Genomic DNA, 21,834 nt, shown 5'->3' on the forward strand with positions numbered 1-21,834 from the left:
TACTTCTAAGGGTCAAAGTGAACTTCGATGATAAGCGGGTGGTTTGGTGTTTTAATGGATTTCATAATTATTAAACCACTCGGGAGTGAATTTTATTTTAAGAACTGAAGAAGGACATGAGAAGGACTAAACTAACTTAAATTTCTCTCTACAGAAGGCATGTACACCACAAGTACTCAATGACATAAGAACAGCCAATTTTCACCGACCTTGTTAATCTATAGGAATATCTTTAAAACATCTCTGTACATTTACAGGGTGTCCCACATCATATTAGACCGTCAACGGGTCTAAATTGCGATTTTCGGGACTAATAAGAAAATTTAATTATAATGAATCAATTTGAAAAATAACATAAGGCTTATATAAGAATTTTCTTGCGGAAAATGATAAGTTTTTCGAGTATTAAGGGTTTATTTTGTCGTTAAAGATTAGAGATAATCTAATATGATATGGGACGCTCTGTATATCTTTCAAGATGAAAAATGTCGTCTTATGCGCAATCTATCTTTATCTATGCGTTGGACTCACAAACGTCGGACGTCACAAAGGTCTGACAGTACAAATGTCGGACTGGTACAAACGTCGGGACTGGTGCGAACGTCGGACTGGGACAAAGGTCGGACTTGTATAAACGTCGGACCAGTACAAACGTCGGACGGGTGGAAAAACGTTGGACTTTGGTTGAGTTTGAATAAAGACCATTGCTATAGGAAATAAATTAAAAATCTCTCACTTTTTGTGATAAAAGTTAAAGACAACTGAATCCTTCGAAAGTAGCACTTTATGAAACAACAGACCAAAAAGGAGGTGAGTTCAATTGTCACAAACTCTGATGTTTATATCTTTGCAACCCGATGTCGTATAACCTTTAATATTTCAACCTATGAAATATCCACAACACAAAGTTTCTTCTTAAATCATTTGATTTTATTTGGATTTAAGTGTTTACACGGATGTCTTCGTAATTTTTTTTTATATTTCGCCAGATCCTTGATTTTGATAATTATAATGATTTTCTTATCTCTAATTTTAGTTAATACATAAGTGAGGGGTTTGAGAGCAAAAAACAGTTTTCTGATGTTTTTGATGATAATTAACCACTTCGATCTAGATCCGTGGATCACCATATTTTTGAAAACTTGGATCAGGATCAAGGAGCCAAAATACTGCAGATCCAATTGATCTGTATACTTCAAGCTGATTTTAGATTAATAAATTACTCTTCTCTAGACTTAAAAAATTATAGCAAGGATAAGTGTAAAATGTATTTAGTTTAATTTCTATGCTTGAATCATAACAAAATGAAGAAAAATAAATCGTAGGATAATAACAATGCATAAAGAGAAGGATATGTTTCAAAATATCTAAAATCCAAACTTTTTAAAAAGACCCTTTCCGCCCGATAAAAGACTCCCCGCCGCTCCTGTAGCACTGCCACCAAGATCCCCAAGTTTACCGGTGACCCCGCTAGCCGCCCCGGTCAAACCGCCAAGTCCAGACTGGAGGCCACCAGTTAAACCTCCGGTTAGACCTCCCATAAAACTGCCTTCAGCAGCGGTAGTTGTCGGAGGCTTAACAGCTTGCGGTATATCATCATCCAGACCTGGTATTTGATCAAGGTTTACTATGGGAGGTAGAGCAGGAGGAGGGGCTGCTGCCTGTTGATGATGCTGCTGTTGTTGCTGCTGCTGTTGTTGCTGATGTTGCTGCTGATGCTGCTGCTGTTGATGCATCATGTTCATTCCGGACATAGCAGGAGGAGCGGCAGCAGTAGAAGCAGCTGCTGCAGTGGACGCAGCTCCTACACCGGTCATCTTGGATATGCCACCAAAGAGACCTCCCATCAAACCAGTTTTAGCGGGTTGTGCTGGTTGCTGGGGTTGACCCATTTGGGGCATTCCAGGGCCACCAACTATCCCTCCGTTTTGCATAAACGCTGAAACAAAAAAATTGATTAATTCACATTTGAAAATTGGGTTGTAATAACATGGAAAACATTGGTTGAGTGATTCTGACTTTGTTCTAAAACAGTTGATTTTAAAGTGTCAAGTTTAGAGTTGGCTAACAAATTTTTGAGATTTTTTCTCCATTTGTTGATGTCCTGGGAGATGTCAAAAGCACTCTAGATCACAAACAACAGCGGGATTATTTACTACAAAAAAATCATTCGAATTCAGCACAAAGATGTTTTTATATTTAATACAAGGAGACGGAATTTTCCGTACAGGTCGTTGATATAGTGCAGTTATTGCATCCAATTAAAGGTAGTGTTGACTGTACGGTGAAAGGGGAATTACGACAAAGTGAGTCAACTTGACAAAACAAATTTTAAATGCAGATTTCTAAGCTGCTTAATCTCTGGCTTTTTGGTTGTTATTTTTTGTAAATGATATTCATTAAATAAAAATTAACCTCTCCCCTTTCAAAGTTTAACAACACTCTCTTTTAGACCCATAAAGAAGACATTCCTGATAAGTGTGTGAAAACGTTTCTAATAGTGTGTACAACCATACTTTTATAATATAATAGATAATATCCATAAATAGTTCACAGATTCAATCCTATAGTTAATATAGATCTGTGAAGAGTATGTAATTCATCTTTTTATAGGTTTCCTATAAATATATCTAGTTAGATTGGTTTATATACTAGACATAAATCTAAATAAATGTTTTGTGTATATTTTCGTGTTCAAATCACAAAAGCCAAATTAAGTAGAATTACATCAAAAAATATCCTTCGCATTTTTTAGTATTTATATTTAATCGAACAGGATATTTTTTATGGATTTCCACTGCACGATTAAACAGTTTAAGGTTACATTTACTAATATGTAAAATCACAATACTTCTGGCGAGGAACCAAATACGAGACCTATAGATATTTGCTGATAAAGGAAGATTTTCTAGATTTTCGTATATGATACAATTTAAAATAATGGTTTCAAAAAATCCTTTCAAATATTTTTCAACTATGGAAATACTTAAAAAGACGTCGTTATAATTTTAAGTGAGCTTCCTCTAGAGGGGTCATCAGATTCACAACCCTAACTTTTATCTGATCTGAAAACTCTAGAATGGGATATCCTTAATCCCGATCGGTTAATTAATCTGGAGATTAATAAAAAGAGGAGAACAAGCCAAATTTAATCTGGAGATTAAGAAAAAGAGTGGATTAAGCATTAATCCTGATATCCACAATTCAAAAGTGCCCAGCTCTGATCAATAATGTGGAAGACATTGTCGTTTTTCTACAGCGTGACAAGTATAAAATTTAGAAATTTCCTTCTTTGAAAAAAATACACAAGCTAAAAATTTTACTATTTTAAAAACTCAACTTTTGAAGGTATTTCATATATTCTTGATCAGTTGTTGAATGTTCATGTACCCTACGTTGTGAATCGAACATTCCATGTGCTCTATGAATGGACAGTCACTTCAAATTACTTGTACAGTCCCTTGAAATAATAACTATAAAAACACGAAATTTTTATTTAAGAAATATTGTTTTTTATTAGAATTAGATGAACCATCCTTGTGGAAAGGTTACAGGGAGTAAAACGGACATTTGTAAACAGTCACAATTAATATTTTGTGCACTTTACCAACAGGAAAACTTTTATATACTCTTTGCTTGACTACCACCATATTTATTTGGCCCATCGTTTTGTTTCATTTTGTTTAGGATAAAAATTAGTTTACGGTGAAAACAAAATAAAAATGAAGAAAGATGGAACGGGATAAATAAACGAAGAGCCACTCAAAGTTTATCTCGAGTCCCTTAAAATACCAAATACTTGCCGCAGGAAACAGTTTCAAATAGTAAAGATCTGGACTTAACAGTGATGTTGTTTTAACTAAATTTCAACCGAGTATCTTATTTTTTTAATATATTAATATAAAATTTACGATTTGTTCCTGTTGTTGTTTTTTATCAGTTAGATAGATACTCGGTTGGTGCCGCTAACAACATATACACATGTATGAAAGTTTCCAATTTTTTAAAAAAGTGCAAAAGTCTCAAAATAAACTGACATTAGACTTGGAAACTAAGAGTAGTTTTTTCCTGATAAAAATATTTGTGTATCGTTAATCTTGAACGCTTGATCTTGAAATTCAATGTGAGTACTTTCAAATTTGAGGATCAATGCGTTATCCCATAATAAAATTTTTTACTGCAGGATATCGAAGAGAAATTATTATCAATTAGATCAATGCTTAATACCGATATTCAATAAACAAAAACTCAGACTTCATAATAAAATGATAAATCTGAAAATTTTGGCCATTTTACTTAACCAACTTCATGAATAATGTTATGCTCAACTTTCCAAAGTTTATTTTGAGACCCATGCATTTTAAATTTGTATTCAGGCAGTTTTGTTTCTTGTTTCTTGTTTTTCATGGAATCCTTCATCTCTCTAGCTTACCCCTAATTTTGGCTAACCAGCTTAAGTAAGCCACAGTGTCGCGCACTGAATAATTCAAGTTGTTGAAAAAATATAAAAAAAAATAATAAAACGAAAAAACATTTGACGGCGACATTTTTTTCATTCATCGTAATATAAATAATTTTGAATAAATATAAATTAAGGATATAAAATAAATAATTTTTCCTCTAAATGTAAATTTTTCAATGCAAAAAGTTAAAAATATTACAATATCATTTACAACTTATTATGTGAAATTCAATTATTTTTTTCGACAATTGTCATTTTTTAGGATAAAAATAAACTAATTATTTATTTGTTTGGTAAGATTGTATTTGAGACTAACACAATATTTCAAGTCTGATAATCTTTTTTTAATATACAAAATTCAAAATGAGCTAAACAAAGCCCAAAACAAAGTTTTGTTTGACAAGCAACAATTTTTAATTAAGAAATAATTTATAATTTAACGTATTTGGAAAAATTTAGAAAAAAAAAGTTTTTGGCCAATTTTAAACTGTTTCTTTAAGAATTAGAATTAAACAAACTCTAGAGAAAACAGAATAAACTTATTAATATCAACAACTTCAATAACACTTTTTAACAAGTATTTTTAAATATCAAACCATTTCATTTCTTCATTTTGTCTTAAAGAAAAATTAAAAAAAAACTATAACATAGTAGGGATAACATTTGACTAATGATTTTTTTTAACAAAAAAATTTCCATAAAACCTCTTCTTTGCAAAAATTGATAAATTAAATAGGTATTTAAGTTTAAAAATGACTCTCTAAAAATCATACAAATTATTTTACAGTTTGTCATTCTTGGTGAATTTTAAAGAATAAATATTGTGGCAGGTTAATTTTTCAGGTTTGAATGTAAATAAAAATCAGGATATTTACATATTTATCAGTTATGAAGCTTGAACGACGAACGTCCTTGCGCTTGCTTAACAAAATTTTTACAGGGATATATATTTTCAGAATGATTTTTCATGATTTGGGAAAGGGGGATTTTGTTTTCAAAAGAGGAAGGAATGATTTCTTGGGTACATATATACCCCTAACTTTTTATTTTAAAGTGCAAAAAACATGAGAACACTCTTTGAGTTCCTTTACTCATTTTAAAACTATTAATGAACTTTTTCAACCCATACATCTGCAAATAGAAGCACATAAGATCCAGTTTTCCTAAATACCTGATACCTTTGAAAGCATCTATTTTTACATCTGACATGAGCTTGTGACTTTTAAATGCAATAAATAGTTTAAAGGAGAAGAAAAAACTTTGATATTAATGGCAAATACTTTGGTGACTTGACATAACAGAGATAAGAGAATTGAATAAACTAATTTGAGCCATGGCTCAGATTAATGGCAAATACTTTGGTGACTTGACATAGCAGAGATTAGAGAATTGAATAAACTAATTTGAGCCATGGCTCAGATTAATGGCAAATACTTTGGTGACTTGACATAACAGAGATTAGAGAATTGAATAAACTAATTTGAGCCATGGCTCGGATTACAAAGTCTGGGGAAAACATAAAACTACAGAAACAGTTCAGTTTGAACTTAAACATTTGGAACTTTACTCAATTGATGTAGGAAACAGATTGATCAAAAACTTTAATCGTCATGAAAAAAATTGTCACAAAAAATGTGTTGATTCTAAATAGTAATTCCAATAAATAATCCCCTGTTAACATAATATATATATATTTTTTATATTACTTTATCACAGAATTAGCCATTTAAAAAAGCTTCAATCTTTAAAAATATTAAATATTTTTCTAACTACAAATCTTTAATCCAAAGCATTAAGTCTACTTGAAAAATATTACTGATCTTGAGCATTTTAAAGCAACGTCTTAGAGAAAAAGGCGTCTCTTCTGTGCAATTAAACTCATTAAAAAAGTCAGCGTTACAATGTAAAAAGTAATATTGAGGTTCGTAAAATCCGCGAACCAAAAAGTATTTTTTTTGTGCTTCCTCCAATTTAAACACAGTCCGGTCTTACTTGCTAAAAGCTCCAGAATTTCAGAAACAAGTTTTTCTGGAATTAAATATTTTTCAGAGCTACGGTATTAATACTTTGACAGTTATAATTTAAATATTTAAATTGTTTAAAAACACCTACTTTTCTCCTTGGTTAAAGCAGTAGTTATGGATTATTTTTCAAAACTTTAGAATATTTAGACAGTAAAGTTCTAATGTATATTTTAGGTTGAAGCTTTTTAAAAAGTGCATAAGTTCATGTTAAAAAGGTTTTGAAAGTTAAGTGATAACAAAAACAGTGGAATAATTGTCCTCTTTGTTTTCTTGTTTACTTTGTTAAAACACTACGAATGTTATTTTGTTTTTTAAAGTAGAAATAATATTTCTTTTTCAGCGATATATCATTTATAAAGTAACAAATACAAAAAAAATTTTCTTATAGAGAGAATGTAGACGACAATCTTCCGCTGTTTACTTATTATCAACAGGTAACCTTTGTAGCACAATATTTTCAGCGTTCAATAAAACCTGGAATAAGATTTTTTTAACCGGGGTTTTTATTTTTGTTATTTAATTCTTTGGGATAACAAAAAACTAAGTTTTACAAAAACCTTAAAATTTTATAGAAATTAGAAGGAGACTTCAAGGAGGAAGGGAAGGAATTATAAAGAAACTTACAACCCTGATTTCAAATGAGTCACAAATTGATTTGCTTATTTTGACAAAAAATTTAGATTATAATCGCTTGTTGTATTTTTATTTCCAGATTTTAACTGAATGCTATATATATTATAAACTTACAAGGTTCCGAAGATCGTCAATATTTCATACAATTACAATGTTTTCTTCCTGCATAATATTCAGGGTTAACAAATCTATAGTTTCAATTTATGTAATTTTACGAAAGAATTATATAAATTTTACGCTCAATAAATTTATCAGTCAAGTTTGCAAAACCAATATAGATATAAATGGAAGAAAAAAGCATATTTATCTTAATAATTAAAACAGTAAATGGTTTCCTTAAGTGAAGAAAAGAAAAATGTCGAAAATGTTGATATTAGGACCGAATTAACCAAATGTAATAAAAGATGATAGCATGTGAAAATATAAACAATCTTGAAATTGGCCACACATTTTTAAGTAAATAAGTATTCTGGTGTGCTATATACAAGTTTTTTTTTTCAGAGGTCATATCTTTCTTTTATTTTTTTTCATTAAAATAGATTTGAATTCTCGAAAACATTTAATTTTCAAGGTTATTGCTTTATTAATTATTGTTAACATTTAATTTTTTTTAAACAAGGAACTGTAGAGTGTAGACGTAGTCGAAAGTGACCCTCCATTTGAAAAAAAAGAAAGGCATGCCCGATTGACAATGGTATCTTTAAGCTTTGTCTGATCAAGAATGCTTGAGAAATCTATAAGTTTTCTTTAAAAATTGGTAATTTTTTAATGTGGTTTCTCTCTTAAGGGGTTAGCAGATATCTTGCTGAATTAGCATTTCAGAAAGTTATGAGCTAACACTTTCTAAGTTAGAAAAACGAATCTTCCACTGATACCGTTGTGAATCGGCTGAAATGGAGGGTCACTTGAAATTACAAAGACAAAGTCCCTTTAGAGTAAATCAGCATAAGCTCCAGGTATGCATATATGCTATGCTGTAGGCATCATCTAAACTGCCTTTCGGCTTTCATGCGTGAAACGCAGCCAAAAAAATTAAGGAAATTTAACCCCAAAATCTAATTAACAAAAATTCTCTTTAAAAAAAAAAACTTCTTGTCACTGTACGAACATTCTCTATATATATTCCCTATGTGAACAAAAGAAAACGTGGAGTAATGTAGCAAACGCACTGGTTTGTAAAGTTTTGTTAACAATATCAATATTGACAGTAATTCTATAAACAAGATTGCAAAGGAATTGATGCTTTGCCACAAACTCTGATTTTCTAATCCCTATAGTTTATCAAAACAATGTCGTAGCAAATTATTAATTATCTCATATCAAACCGTTTAAGTTTGAAATATTAAAGGTTTACACCATCAGATTGCAAAGATATGGGGATTACAAAATCTGAGTTTGTGGCAAAGACTCAATTCCTTTAATAATAAGTTTTAACATTCATTAATTGTTTTAGCTCTAAAAAGCCTCAACAAAAGTTTTAGAAGTCTGAAATATTTTAACAATTGTATTATTATAATAATTATAATTATTTATATAATTGTATTATCTAGAAGTTTGGTTTCTTACAATTTTGAACTCTGAGAGAACAAGAACGAATTTTTCGAATTCTTCAAAATCGTTGCGCTCAGCAAAGATTTGTTTTGCAATGATTCAGGTAAATTTAGGCGAATGACTTCTGTAAGAATTAACATTTTGCATTATTTTATAAACAAAGCAATCTTTAAAATTTTCGATAGACTTCTAGGTGTATATATAAATAATATATATCCATGCATATCCATAAATAATATATTATATAGATATATAATTCAAATGGAATTGTGGATGAAATATTATTAATCTATGTATAAATTAGTAACATTTTATTATATTTTTATTAGAGATTTCTGAAATAATTAAAAAATAACATTTTTATGATCCATTGAGTTCAGTTAAGATAAAAAAAGAAAATTGTGTTAAATCATAATCTAATTATATTTCATTCTAAGAATCCTTAATTTTTTCGTAAACATTCTCTTTACACAACAAAATCCGTGCACTTATATGCTTTTAATCTGTTTATATTTTTTATAAAGTTTGGAATGAAAACTTTTGTCCAAAAAACAATTGATAATAATCAACATTTTAGTTGAAAGTTTGATATTTCAGAAATATGTAATGACTGATATAATTTTAAAATATATTAAATAACAATTATTATCAACATGATCGTTGTTCCTATTGATATTGTATTGATAGAAGTTCAACTATTTATTGTTGAAATTTCTTACACCAAATTTTACATGACAGACTTTTTCTGTTTAAATGACTTTTTAACATGGAATTGAGACATTTGGGAAGAAATGGTAATTAAGAGCAAATTAATTATACCTACGTTTTTAAACGAAATTTTGAATGTGATAGATTTGTTTGTTTTTTTCTTCACAAGAGTTAACTTTTGATTGTGAATAAATAAAAAATTGGCTCTATCAAATCTTTCCAAATCCATAAAAAATGATGAATAATTCAATGCACAATATGCTGTAAATACATTTAGTTTTGGTTCAAACACTTGATTGTTAAATGTTTATGTTGACAGAGCTGAAAATTTATAAATGGAAATAGGTTATTAAACCATCAGTTTGCAAAGATATACAGGGATTAAAAAATTTGATGCAAAAGTTTGTGGCAAAAACTCAGTTCCTTTCTTGTGAGAGTGGGCAGGGACACCCCCTTCCCCTTAGATTATATTCTGTAAACGCTCCTGGAACCAGCTGATTCAAATACTGCTTATGAGAAATAGTTGAACCGATCATACATAATAAAACTATCTCTCCTTCATTTATAAATTTCCATCTCATAAAATTTCACAGTTGTTAATCTTTTTAATTTTCAAACACAGACAACAACTTTCCAGTATGTTCATTTAAAATATATTTTTTTCTGTAAACGCCATTAATGTGTTTACAACAGTGCCTTGATTGAATTGTGAAAGTAATTCTAGGTGAGTTTTGAATAAATTTGAATATAAAATCCCTTTAAAGAGGCACAAATGTGTTTTTTAAATATTGGATGGAATCAATTTCGACCATTATTCTCCCATTCTTTGCTGTAGGTTTAATTTTCTTAATATGATCACAAAAATATCCCCCATTAAAGTTAATTTCACGTTAGATTGAAATCTTTCATGTTTTTAATCAGAACTCCTATTATTGAATAGCCATTACTGAATACTCTTACTCGGATTCTCATTTATATATGACTTCGTCATAGTTACTCTTTAAAAAATATTATAGGTCACCTAGAATTTCTCCGACAATCATTCAAAAACTATTTTTTGAAAATATCATTTCGAATTTTCAATTATCTTCTATTTTTTATTAAAGGCACTGCATTCCTTGCCTTTTTTATATCTTTTCACAACATGACACTGTACAATATAAGTTGAATTTATACCTAAAACCTAAATTTTACCAAATACCCCCTTGTCCTGAAAATGAATAGCGTATTATTATCAAAAATATGATTTTATCATCTTTTAATAAAAGGGCAGCATTAAGTGTAACGAAAAAGAATAAAACGTTATTTCAAATTTGGAAGATTTTTCGATAAAAGTTAATTAACTTGAATTAACTTGAATTAACTTGAATTAACGTTTGGTGTTTCTAACACATAACAAACATTTAACTTACTTGATCTGCCCTGGCCTTGCTGGTTCATTCCGGGCATCCCGGGCATTCCCGCCATACCCGGCCTGGGCGCCATACCGCCCTGGACCATCCCACCAACACCGGTGTATTGTCCTGGGGCCTCCGTCAGGAAGTTGCTAATTAAAACAGATTGAAATAATTTTAAAAGTTTTGGAGGAAAATGAAAAATCGGAAATTTTAAGCGACAGTTGACGTAATTACAAAAGAACCTCCATTTAACAAGGTAAAAACCGATTCACACATTTATTTTGACTATTTTTTTATACTTCTACAATTTTTTTTTATTTGACCCCTTAATAATTTTTATCATTTGGAAAACCCTATAAAAACATGTAATTTACGCTGTTACCCAAATAGGATAAGACGGTAAAGACGACTTAAAACTCTTCAAATGGCATTTTTAAAGGGAGTGTTCGCGAAAAATGAAAGGGGGCATAGGCTTACGGCGAAAAATAAGCGCTTTTGATTTCTACTAATCTTACTGTTATCGTCTAAGGAGAAATTTGTTAAAATCGACTTTTGCTGAATAACGTAGCATCCACCCAAATTGAAAAAGTTGCAATCCACGTCTAGGCTCGTAAATTAAAATCAATTTAATTTAAAACTAATTATTCAGATTTTACAACCTATAGTCATCGATTTGTATATAGTCAATTTTTCATAATATTTTTTACTTCTTTTATATACAATGCACTTAAAATAACGGTTTTTTCCGCTAGGTGTCTCTACCACGTTGAGGCATCTGGCGGACAAACTAATCGGCGTTTTAAGTGCATTGTATATGAAATATTAACAATATACAAATGCATCGAAAAATAGTCGATGACTAAAGGTTGTAGTTTTGATATTAAATTGATTTTTTACGATCCAAGTCGTGGATTGCAATTTTCTCAATGTGGGTGGATGCTACGTTATTCGGTACAAGTCGTTTTTAACAATTTTCTCCTTTTAGACGCAACAGATAGAAGTAAGATTAGTAGCGATCAAAAGCGCTTATTTTTCGCCGTATGCCTATACCCCCTTTATTTTTTCGCGAACACTCCCTTTAATGATTGGGCAAAGAAAGAAACAAGCATTTATTTGCAGAGAATCTTAAATATAGGAATACATACGGTATACATTCCGTTCAATCGTCTCTGAAGTTTCACTCTTTGTGTGTACCCCTGTATTGGTGTATATGTATTTTATATAATGTGATGTATGCTATAATCTATTTCCCTTTAATCTTTTTTCTTAAACACTCATTTTCAACAACAAACTTCAAACTTCTGACCTNCCTAAGATTGCAATCTAACTTTTGCAATCTCTGAAAACCCGTACAACAGACAGAATGAAAAATTAAAGGAATGGGCTCTAAAACGCAGTGATAATCATCTTTCTAATTTTAATAAAACCAATATATTCAATTAATGTTTTTCCTTATTCAGCTGCAAAAAAAACTCTAAGTGATAAGAGGAGTTAAATTATGTCCCTTTGCATAGAAGTAAAGTTACAAAATTATGATTAATGTCTGGAAAATTGTAAAGGGGTGTACAATCTCTCAGATTTTACACCTCTGTTTACCTGGTCAATATTTCTTTGTAAATAGGGGGATACCCCTGGTTACCTGGGAACTGGTCCCCAGTATAGTGGGGATTATACACCTCTGGTTACCTGGGAACTGGTCCCCAGTATAGTGAGGATTATATACCCCTGGTTACCTGGGAACTGGTCCCAGTATAGTGGGGATTATACACCCATGGTTACCTGGGAACTGGTCCCCAGTATAGTGGGGATTATACACCCCTGGTTACCTGGGAACTGGTCCCAGTATAGTGGGGATTATACACCCCTGGTTACCTGGGAACTGGTCCCCAGTATAGTGGGGATTATACACCAATGGTTACCTGGGAACTGGTCCCCAGTAAAGTGGGGATTATACACCCCTGGTTACTTGGGAGCTAGTTCCTTGTGAAGAAGGGGATTGCACAACCCTGGTTACATGGGAACTATAGTCCCCTTGAAGGGGGGATCATACACCCCTTATTAACTAGAAACTAGTCCCTATGAAGGGGGGATTATTCACCCCATGGTTACCTGGGAACTACTTCCCTGTATAGTGGGGATTACATATACACCCCTGGTTACCTGGGAACTAGTCCACAGTATAGTGGGGATTATAAAGCCCTGGTTACCTGGGAGCTAGTTCCCTTTGATGGGGGAGACTTTACACCCGTGGTAACCTGGGAACTAGTTCCCTATATAGTGTGGATTACATTTACACCCTTGGTTACCTGGGAACTATAGTCCCCTGTAAAGTAGAGATTACATACACACCCCGGGGTTACCTGGGAACTAGTTTCCTGTATAGTAGGGATTACATATACACCCCTGGTTACATGGGAGCTAGTCCCCTTTGATGTGGGATTCACCCATGGTTACCTGGGAACTAGTTTCCTGTATAGTGGGGATTACGTATACACCTGGTTTGTATAGTGAAGTTTACAAATACACCCCTTGTTACCTGGGAACTAGTCCCCAGTAAAGTGGGGATTACATATACACCCCTGGTTACCTGGGAACTGGTCCCAGTATAGTGGGGATTATACACCCCTGGTTACCTGGGAACTGGTCCCCAGTATAGTGGGGATTATACACCCCTGGTTACCTGGGAACTAGTCCCCAGTAAAGTGGGGATTACATATACACCCCTGGTTACCTGGGATTCCCTGTATAGTGGGGATTACATATACACCTGGTTTGTATAGTGAAGTTTACAAATACACCCCTTGTTACCTGGGAACTAGTCCCCAGTAAAGTGGGGATTACATATACACCCCTGGTTACCTGGCCCTGGGATTCCCTGTATAGTGGGGATTACATATACACCTGGTTTGTATAGTGAAGTTTACAAATACACCCCTTGTTACCTGGGAACTAGTCCCCAGTAAAGTGGGGATTACATATACACCCCTGGTTACCTGGGATTCCCTGTATAGTGGGGATTACATATACACCTGGTTTGTATAGTGAAGTTTACAAATACACCCCTTGTTACCTGGGAACTAGTCCCCAGTAAAGTGGGGATTACATATACACCCCTGGTTACCTGGGATTCCCTGTATAGTGGGGATTACATATACACCTGGTTTGTATAGTGGAGTTTACAAATACACCCCTTGTACCTGGGAACTAGTCCCATGTAAAGTGGGGATTATATATACACCCCTGGTTACCTGAGATCTAGTCCCCTGCAATGGAAGGGGGATTATATATACACCCCTGATACATTGGGAACTACTCTCCCGTGATGGGGGGGGGGGGGAAATTATACATCCCTGGTTTTCTGGGAACTAGTCCCCTGTGGGGGGGATTTTTCAATGTACATTGTACACCCTGTTTACCTGGGAACTATAATCCCCTGTAAAAGGAGATTATACACCCCTGATTGCATAAAAACATTCCCATATAAAGGGGAATACGGCCCTGATAAACTGGAAACTAGCCCCTGTAAATGGAGGATTAAACACCCCTGATTACCTGGGAACTAGACCCCTATGACCCCTGAGCTCTGCCATATAGAACCCGTCATCATCCATATCCCCGAACACTGTTATTATATCTCCAGTTCGGAAAGACAGTTCCACCTTCGTAATAAAAATATTATTAAAGGGAATGTTGTTGATATTTTCACAACCCTTTGAAGCTTTAACAGATGAATTTTGAGAAAAATTTATTCAATTATAATAATTTACTCTATTGTTTCTCAAGTCACTTTTAAAGAGAAGCCAAAATTTAAAATATTCAGATTAAGAGGTTGATATTTCATTCATTCTTGATAAGATAAAGTTTCAAAATATACCATCGTCAATCAGACATGCCACTCTATAAATGTTGAATAACATTTTTGTAAGGCAAACATGTGCCATACATGGGGGAGGCCTCAGGGGGGGGGGTGCTAAAATTTAGATTTTATGCATATAGTTTGTAGCACACCAATTCAAAATAATAAAAAAAAATTAAAGTTTGAATTATTTTATCCATTACTTATTTAAACGGTTAATATAAACCAGATTGACATTTTGCAAATAATTCAAAGGATAATTATAATTTGAATTTCGTGATCTACACTCTTATTTAAACACAAAAATATCTTCTAAAACCCTAAGAATCAGAATATTTAAAGGGGTGGGGGGGGGGGGAGGGTATAGAACTGATCGAGAAATTTTAAAGTCTTTTAATCATAGTGCTTGTGTTATTAACTAAAGTTGATTAACAAACAGGTTTACCCACATAGGGATGAGACTTCAGAGACGACTGTACGGAATGTATACTGTCTGCTTCCTTATATTCACATTTTGCTGTAAACCTCTGTGTTCCCTTGCAAAATCATTAAATAAGCCATTGAAAGACTATATTAAAAGAAGAAGGATTTATCAAATTATTGAATGAGGTCGTCTTTACAGTCTCATCCATTGTGGGTAATTTATTTATTAAATGCGTCGGTTACCTCTGAGTCCACATTAGGTGAAAGTTCTAACGGATCATAATCATAAAGAGCGATCATCTTTTTTGTTGGCGTGTTAGCGTAGATATCTCCCCACCGATCTCGTTGCATTCCACCCCGGCCTCGGTTTCGCTGATCATCCTGTAACAATGAACATTCCAGAGCCCGTTCTCTCCATAATAATGTTTAAACAGTGGCCGTGTTGTTCACGTACTTTGGGGGACGATAGTTTGGCCGCTAGGTGTCTCACGCAAAATTCTTATCTGATAGATAGATAGTTCTTACGAGAGACATCTAGCGGCCAAACTATCGTCCCCCAAAGTACGTGAACAACACGACCACTGTTTAAACATTATTATGGAGAGAACGGGCTCAGAGTATATGACGAATTATATAGTCTTTTTTTCTTGCATTCCGCTCAAACCTGTACAGTGTATAGAGAGAACGCAGAGTACATGGAAGTACACAAGAGCACTATACAAAGAGTACACAGAGTACATAAAGTACATAAAGTACTGATGAAGGGGTACATGGATCAAAGGCTTTTAACAGTTCTCTGTACTAGCATTACGTATGAATATTTTCATAAAACAAGGTACATACTACAAAGTGGATTACTTCGAGTGCATTGATTGAAGATGAGGGGTACAATGAGTACATAACTTCAATAGTTATTTAGCTATAACACGTTCATTATCGACAAGGTACAAGGTACGACACGGTGGTCTGGTACTTAACGTACATAACTTAAATAATTCTCTAGCCACACGTTCATAATCGAATTGTACGTCAGAAATCGTGTTAAATTGGTACATATAGTACAGGGCGTACATAGAGTACAAATATAGTACATAAAGTACAGAGAAGGGGTACATATAATACCTTTAATAATTCTCTAGCTACACGTTCATCATCGACTTGTACTTCAGAAATCATGTTACAAGGAACATATCCAGATAAACCTCCACACTCCCCCCAGTAGAATCCATCAGCGTCTTTCTCACCAATTATCTTAACAAAATATATTTTAATTCTTACATCAACAAAACAATCTACGAAAAATCGAATCTACCTTTTCATCATAAAATTGTAGAAAATTTCAAATCATGTCTGAAGTCTTTTATAATAAAATTGTTTAGATCAAAAATCTTGCTCACAATATATTAAAACTAATTTTCATTAATGAACTTGTTTACATTCAAGAACTTGTTGAAATTCAAGAACTTGTTTACATTCGAGAACTTGTTTACATTCGAGAACTTGTTTACATTCGAGAACTTGTTTACATTCGAGAACTTGTTTACATTCCAGAACTTGTTTACATTTAAGAACTTGTTCAAATTCAAGAACTTGTTTACATTCGAGAACTTGTTTAAATTCAAGAATTGTTTAAATTCAAGAACTTGTTTACATTCGAGAACTTGTTTACATTCGAGAACTTGTTTACATTCCAGAACTTGTTTAAATTCAAGAATTGTTTAAATTCAAAAACCTGGTTTACATTCGAGAACTTGTTTAAATTCAAGAATTGTTTACATCGAAGAACTTGTTTACAGTTAAGAATGTGTTTACATTTGGAGCTTGTTTACAGTAGGAACTTGTTTACATTCAAGAACTTGTTTAAATTCCAAAAAATGTGTTACCTTTATCAGCTGACCCTCTCTAAACGGAAGTTCTTCATCACACGCTTCAGGGTTGGGAGACATGGTCGGGGGGTCGTAATCAAACAGAGCAACAAATATCCTAAACAGCATTAGTACAGTAAGAACCAGAAGACTGTGTAATCAGAAGACGTATCAATAATTAAGTGTATTTGATGCTGTTACACAAAAAATAGTTTTAATAGTAACATATTAAAGCTTCCTATTTTACGATTGTCTGGTTTACACTGTAGAAGAAACCCAGAAATTTTAATAATATTTAAGTAAGCAAAAGCATTTTAAAATGACTAACACAATGATAGAGATGTAAAAATTTGTAAGATATTCCTAATATTAGAATTTCCAACAAAACGTTCTAAATCTAGTTTTTATATTTGTATATTATTAAGTAATAGTGATGAATTCTTAAATATGAAAAAATTAAAAAGTATCGGCGGATATGAAACTCTTTAAATGAAAGATCCATCTCTTATTAAATTATTGTTAAACGTTTTAATGTTACAGGTTGCAACTGAAGCTCTATGACTTACTTTACTATTAGACTCTTAAGTTATGACTTTAAATAGGCCATTGAACATGAGGCACAGTAATTGTGCAGTGTAAGCAAACCCTTTTCACTTAATAAGTATTTTAATAACTTACAAGTAAAGTTATTTGCTTTGTAGCGACATCAAATGTTCTTTAGTATTAATGTAATTTTGTCTACCTATTCTACAGTTTTCTGGTTATGACTGTAGAAATTGTACCGCCGTATCTGGTAGGAATGCAAAATAAATATAGTGCGGCAAACACAAAGTGTTGTTTACATTCCTTAAATAAACTGCAGTACAGTTTATTGTAAACAAAGATAATGGGAAAAGGGGATCGATTTTTATATTCTTTATTTTAACTGACATTGTCAAAACAAGCGGCTCTGTGAGACTATTTTTCTTTTGTAAAATCAAATTTGCCATGCAATGACTCTTGGACGAAAAAAAACAATAGCTTTGTGTCAACTGTTTAATTTAGGACCAATAAATCGGATGTTTTGGGACTTTTCCAAAGTTCACCTTCTAATACCCAAGTCCATGCATATTCCCAGTGAGAATTGTGGAATTTAAAAGGGAATGTACTCGTAATTTCAAGTGACCCTCCATGCAAAGATGGCATTGGCCGATTTACAATGGTACCCTTGATCCTTTTATCTGAAGAATAATGAGAAAGACATTGTCGCTTTTCAAGGTTTAAAAGTATTTACTTCTGATTAACCCCATTTGTTTTCCTGCTGTAGAAATGCGCAAGCCACTTTTGTAGAGAAATCCCAATTGAAAATTATAATTTTTCAAATTTATAATCATTGATATCTAATTCATGCTTGATCAGACAAAACTTTAAACGTACCGTTGTGAATCGGACATTGCAAGGTTTGCATGGGTTGAATTAATCTTACAAAACCCTTTGAATATATATGGTCCTGGAATATATATGGTCCTGGAATATATATGGTCCTGGAATAAATAACGAGAACTCAACCTAACCTGCTTTGTCCTCGTTCTCTACTATATCCTCTACCCCTCCGTCGTGCTAGACTAGCTGCTCGACCTCCACGTCCTCCACCTCCTCCATAGCGTTCTTCGTCACTGTAGAGCTCCTCGGAGGCTGAATCACGGGATATTTCTGTCAACATGCGAGGAAAAAAGGAGAAATCAGCATGCGATTAAAAAATGCAAAACTAACTGGAATTCTATTAAATATATTGTAGAGTTTCTGGAATGTTTTTACCCATAATTCGTAAATATGATCATTATGTTTTTCCTGAAATTTTCGGAAATTGGGAATCGTTCTGTATCATTCCTTTCTTACGGAAAATTCCATTTTACGAGAAAAAATATTCCCAAAACGTAAACTCAAAACGAAAAGACAACAATGCTTCAGACCAGCTCTTTCACAAGAGGATTAAGTAACTATCCGTGTTTTGAGTCTTTAGATCTTGGTCACTTTGTAACTTCCCTAAAAATGTATTTAAATACCATTTAAAGAATGGATTGCTTGAAAATTGTAAACAAAAATATTAAAATCTATTTAAATCTTTGTTCTACTCAAGTCAATATTGAATTGAAGAATTATTTAAAAATTAAACAAACATTTTTTTTTCAATCGCAAAAAAATCAAAAAAAATTCTCTTTAAAATAAAAAGTTGTTGAAACAATAATATTCAGGAATCTGTAAAGCATTAAGTCTTTACGCACATAGTTAAATCCCTAAAATATTTTTTTTAATTTAATTGAAAGAGATCAAAGAAATAAACAGATAATTGTTACAAAATTTTTGCTTTCTGTTTAGACATTTTAAAATATATCTTTTGACTTGGGACTTGACTTTAAAGAGTTAAGCAATAAGAAATTTCAAAAATATTTAAATTTTGTAACTTTTCTTGTGAGCTCAAACCTTTACCTAGAATTGCTAATCCGAAAAGTGTTTATATGTCTTAAAATATGGTCTAAAATTTAAAAAAAATATCGAAATGTTTTAATACAAACTATTTACAATTTTGTTACAATATATATGTGCACGAACACGTATTAAAAATGCATGTTGTCCTTCTTATTCAAAACTGTTGATCTGTAAAAGATTATATGCAGTAATACTTTGCCAAGTATACAAATAGGCAGAATGGCAATGTTTGCTTTTTGAGAGAATATACACCTAGTTTTCAAATAATGAAAACTAGTTTTCTCATCTAATCAAAATCGTTGAAGGGGATCTTAAAAGTGGGAACAGTGTTATTGCTATTTTTTATGACAGCCATATTTATTATTTTTACATGAACTTACTGATATTTACAAAATATACTTAATGTATTCAAATGAAATCAAATCAGAATATTATATTTACAAAAAATCAAAAATACATGCATTTTATGGAAACAGAACAAATCTAAATTATTAATAAGCTAGCAAATTTTAATTCCACTATTTTGAATCATATTAAAGTATCTTTGTATTTAATTTTATTCAAAAGATCATTAATTCTGGAATTCTGGTTCAGTGTGTCATAGTTGATGATATTTCTTGATTATGTTCAAATTAATAAAATAAAGAAATGAAATTACGATTATAGATTTAGAAAACGCATTTCAAGTCAAACTTTCAAAACAAATCAACACCACAAAAACTTGCTTGACTTAATGTCGGAAAAAGATTGAACAAATGTGCTGAATACTTTTGTCAAACTCAAAATTCCACATCACTCTTTCTTTCAACATGATGATGTTATAAACCTTTGCTATTGAAAACTTAAAACTTTCTGATTTAGCAGATCTACGGCATCAGGTTAAACAGATTTCAAGTTTTTTAAAATAAATCAATAGGCTAAAATAAATCCATGAGTTAAAATAAGATAATCTCACCTATTGCCGGGATATTTTTACTAAATGTTTCCTTGTCACTGAGATTGTCTTCATCGTGATCTATCACCATCTGGACGGAAAATATTTTTAAATCAAAATAATGATTTTATTATTTAAAAACGGTCAAACAAAGAAAAATTAAGGCCTCGCCTCATGGACAAAAACGGGATGTCACTTAATTATCCCAGTGGGCCATAACTAATAATGTAACATAATTGGTTTAATAAATGTTCCATTATTTACTATTCGCTCTGTCCTTAAATAATTAAATATGCCCATTTAAGAATATTACCTGTCCCTTCAAGAATTGTACCTGACCCTTTAACAAGGGTACCAGTCCCTTTTATAAAAGTACCTGTCCCTAAATAAGAAAAGTACCTTTCCCTGTTATAAATGTACCTGTCCCTAAATAATAAAAGTACCTGTCCCTGTTATAAAAGTACCTGTCCCTAAATAAGAAAAGTACCTGTCCCTGTTATAAAAGTATCTGTCCCTGAATAGTACCTGTCCGGATATGTCCCTCCTGACTCCCCTCCTGGCTGCTCCTCTACCCATCCTGTATCCGTTCCCCATCCTTCCTCCTCGCTCGCCAATCTTCCCCCTACATCACAATTTTATCAGTTAAAGAGACTGTCACCGAAATTCGAAATGTTTCTATCTTGTTCATCACAGGCATTCTCACAGGGAAATTCCCAAGTGTCAAATGTTAATAAACATTGTGTTAATTTTATCTCATAAACTTTATTTCAGTTTGCTATTTCCTAAAAGGACATTTTACCAAATGTCTATCTAGGCCACAGCAATTTGGAAAAAATCACTACCAATTTTACATTTTAAATTTAAAATTTAAAAATTGAGATGAAATAAAGGATGTAAAAAAAAATTTGTCATTTGATAATTGAAAATTTCAATACAGGGTTACCTACAAAGAATATAACGTTATTGACGATCTAAAATTTTTTTGTAATAATATAAAGAAATACGGGGTTTTAGCATTTTAATATGAAAAAACTATCTGACACTGAAAGAAAAAACTTATCGGCTGTAGGTAACCACGATGTAGAAAAAAGGCGGAATAAAATCTTTACTGTGTCGTCTTTGAGGTCTCATGCTTTGTGGGTATATTCGATATTCTATTAGAAAATTCGCTCGGCGCGGCTTATGTAAATTCAACTTGAGATTAGCTATTTACGATAAATGCTATACATAATTCATTAAAAACTACTTTAGAAAAATAAAGAAAGCAAAATTTAATTTGTTTATTTAAAAAGACAATAAGCGTAATTCCAAAATAATTTAGTTTTTCCAAGTTTAAAAGTTTTTTTTTTGATAATTCCTATATATTGTACTAGCCATAGAGGGCGCTTCGCGCCCATCTTCTAAATTAATTGTGAACATGTTCTCTTGGTGTACATCGTAAAACAAAACAAAAATAATTCGCGGATTTTCACAAAAAATTTCGTGGATTTTCAAAATTTTAAAAAATTTAAT

General features: G+C 32.2%; 1 protein-coding gene across 1 annotated transcript in view; it reads right to left on the reverse strand.

Annotated features, from left to right (window-relative positions):
- Nucleotides 1-1,250: 1,250 nt before the first annotated feature.
- LOC111699788 (RIMS-binding protein 2) overlaps nucleotides 1,251-21,834 on the reverse strand; it is a 38,556-nt gene continuing 17,972 nt past the window's right edge. Inside the window, exons 25-33 of the mRNA XM_023470520.1 lie at nucleotides 20,848-20,944; nucleotides 20,344-20,413; nucleotides 18,473-18,611; nucleotides 16,938-17,037; nucleotides 16,177-16,305; nucleotides 15,298-15,435; nucleotides 14,328-14,434; nucleotides 10,791-10,924; nucleotides 1,251-1,939 (exon numbers count right to left, since the gene is read on the reverse strand). Of these exons, the coding sequence (XP_023326288.1) occupies nucleotides 1,368-1,939; nucleotides 10,791-10,924; nucleotides 14,328-14,434; nucleotides 15,298-15,435; nucleotides 16,177-16,305; nucleotides 16,938-17,037; nucleotides 18,473-18,611; nucleotides 20,344-20,413; nucleotides 20,848-20,944 (1,486 nt within the window). The 3' untranslated portion in view covers nucleotides 1,251-1,367. The remainder of the gene's footprint in view (nucleotides 1,940-10,790; nucleotides 10,925-14,327; nucleotides 14,435-15,297; nucleotides 15,436-16,176; nucleotides 16,306-16,937; nucleotides 17,038-18,472; nucleotides 18,612-20,343; nucleotides 20,414-20,847; nucleotides 20,945-21,834) is intronic.

This window comes from Eurytemora carolleeae, unplaced genomic scaffold (assembly GCF_000591075.1).
Source record: "Eurytemora carolleeae unplaced genomic scaffold, Eaff_2.0 scaffold61, whole genome shotgun sequence".
Taxonomy (NCBI): domain Eukaryota; kingdom Metazoa; phylum Arthropoda; class Copepoda; order Calanoida; family Temoridae; genus Eurytemora; species Eurytemora carolleeae.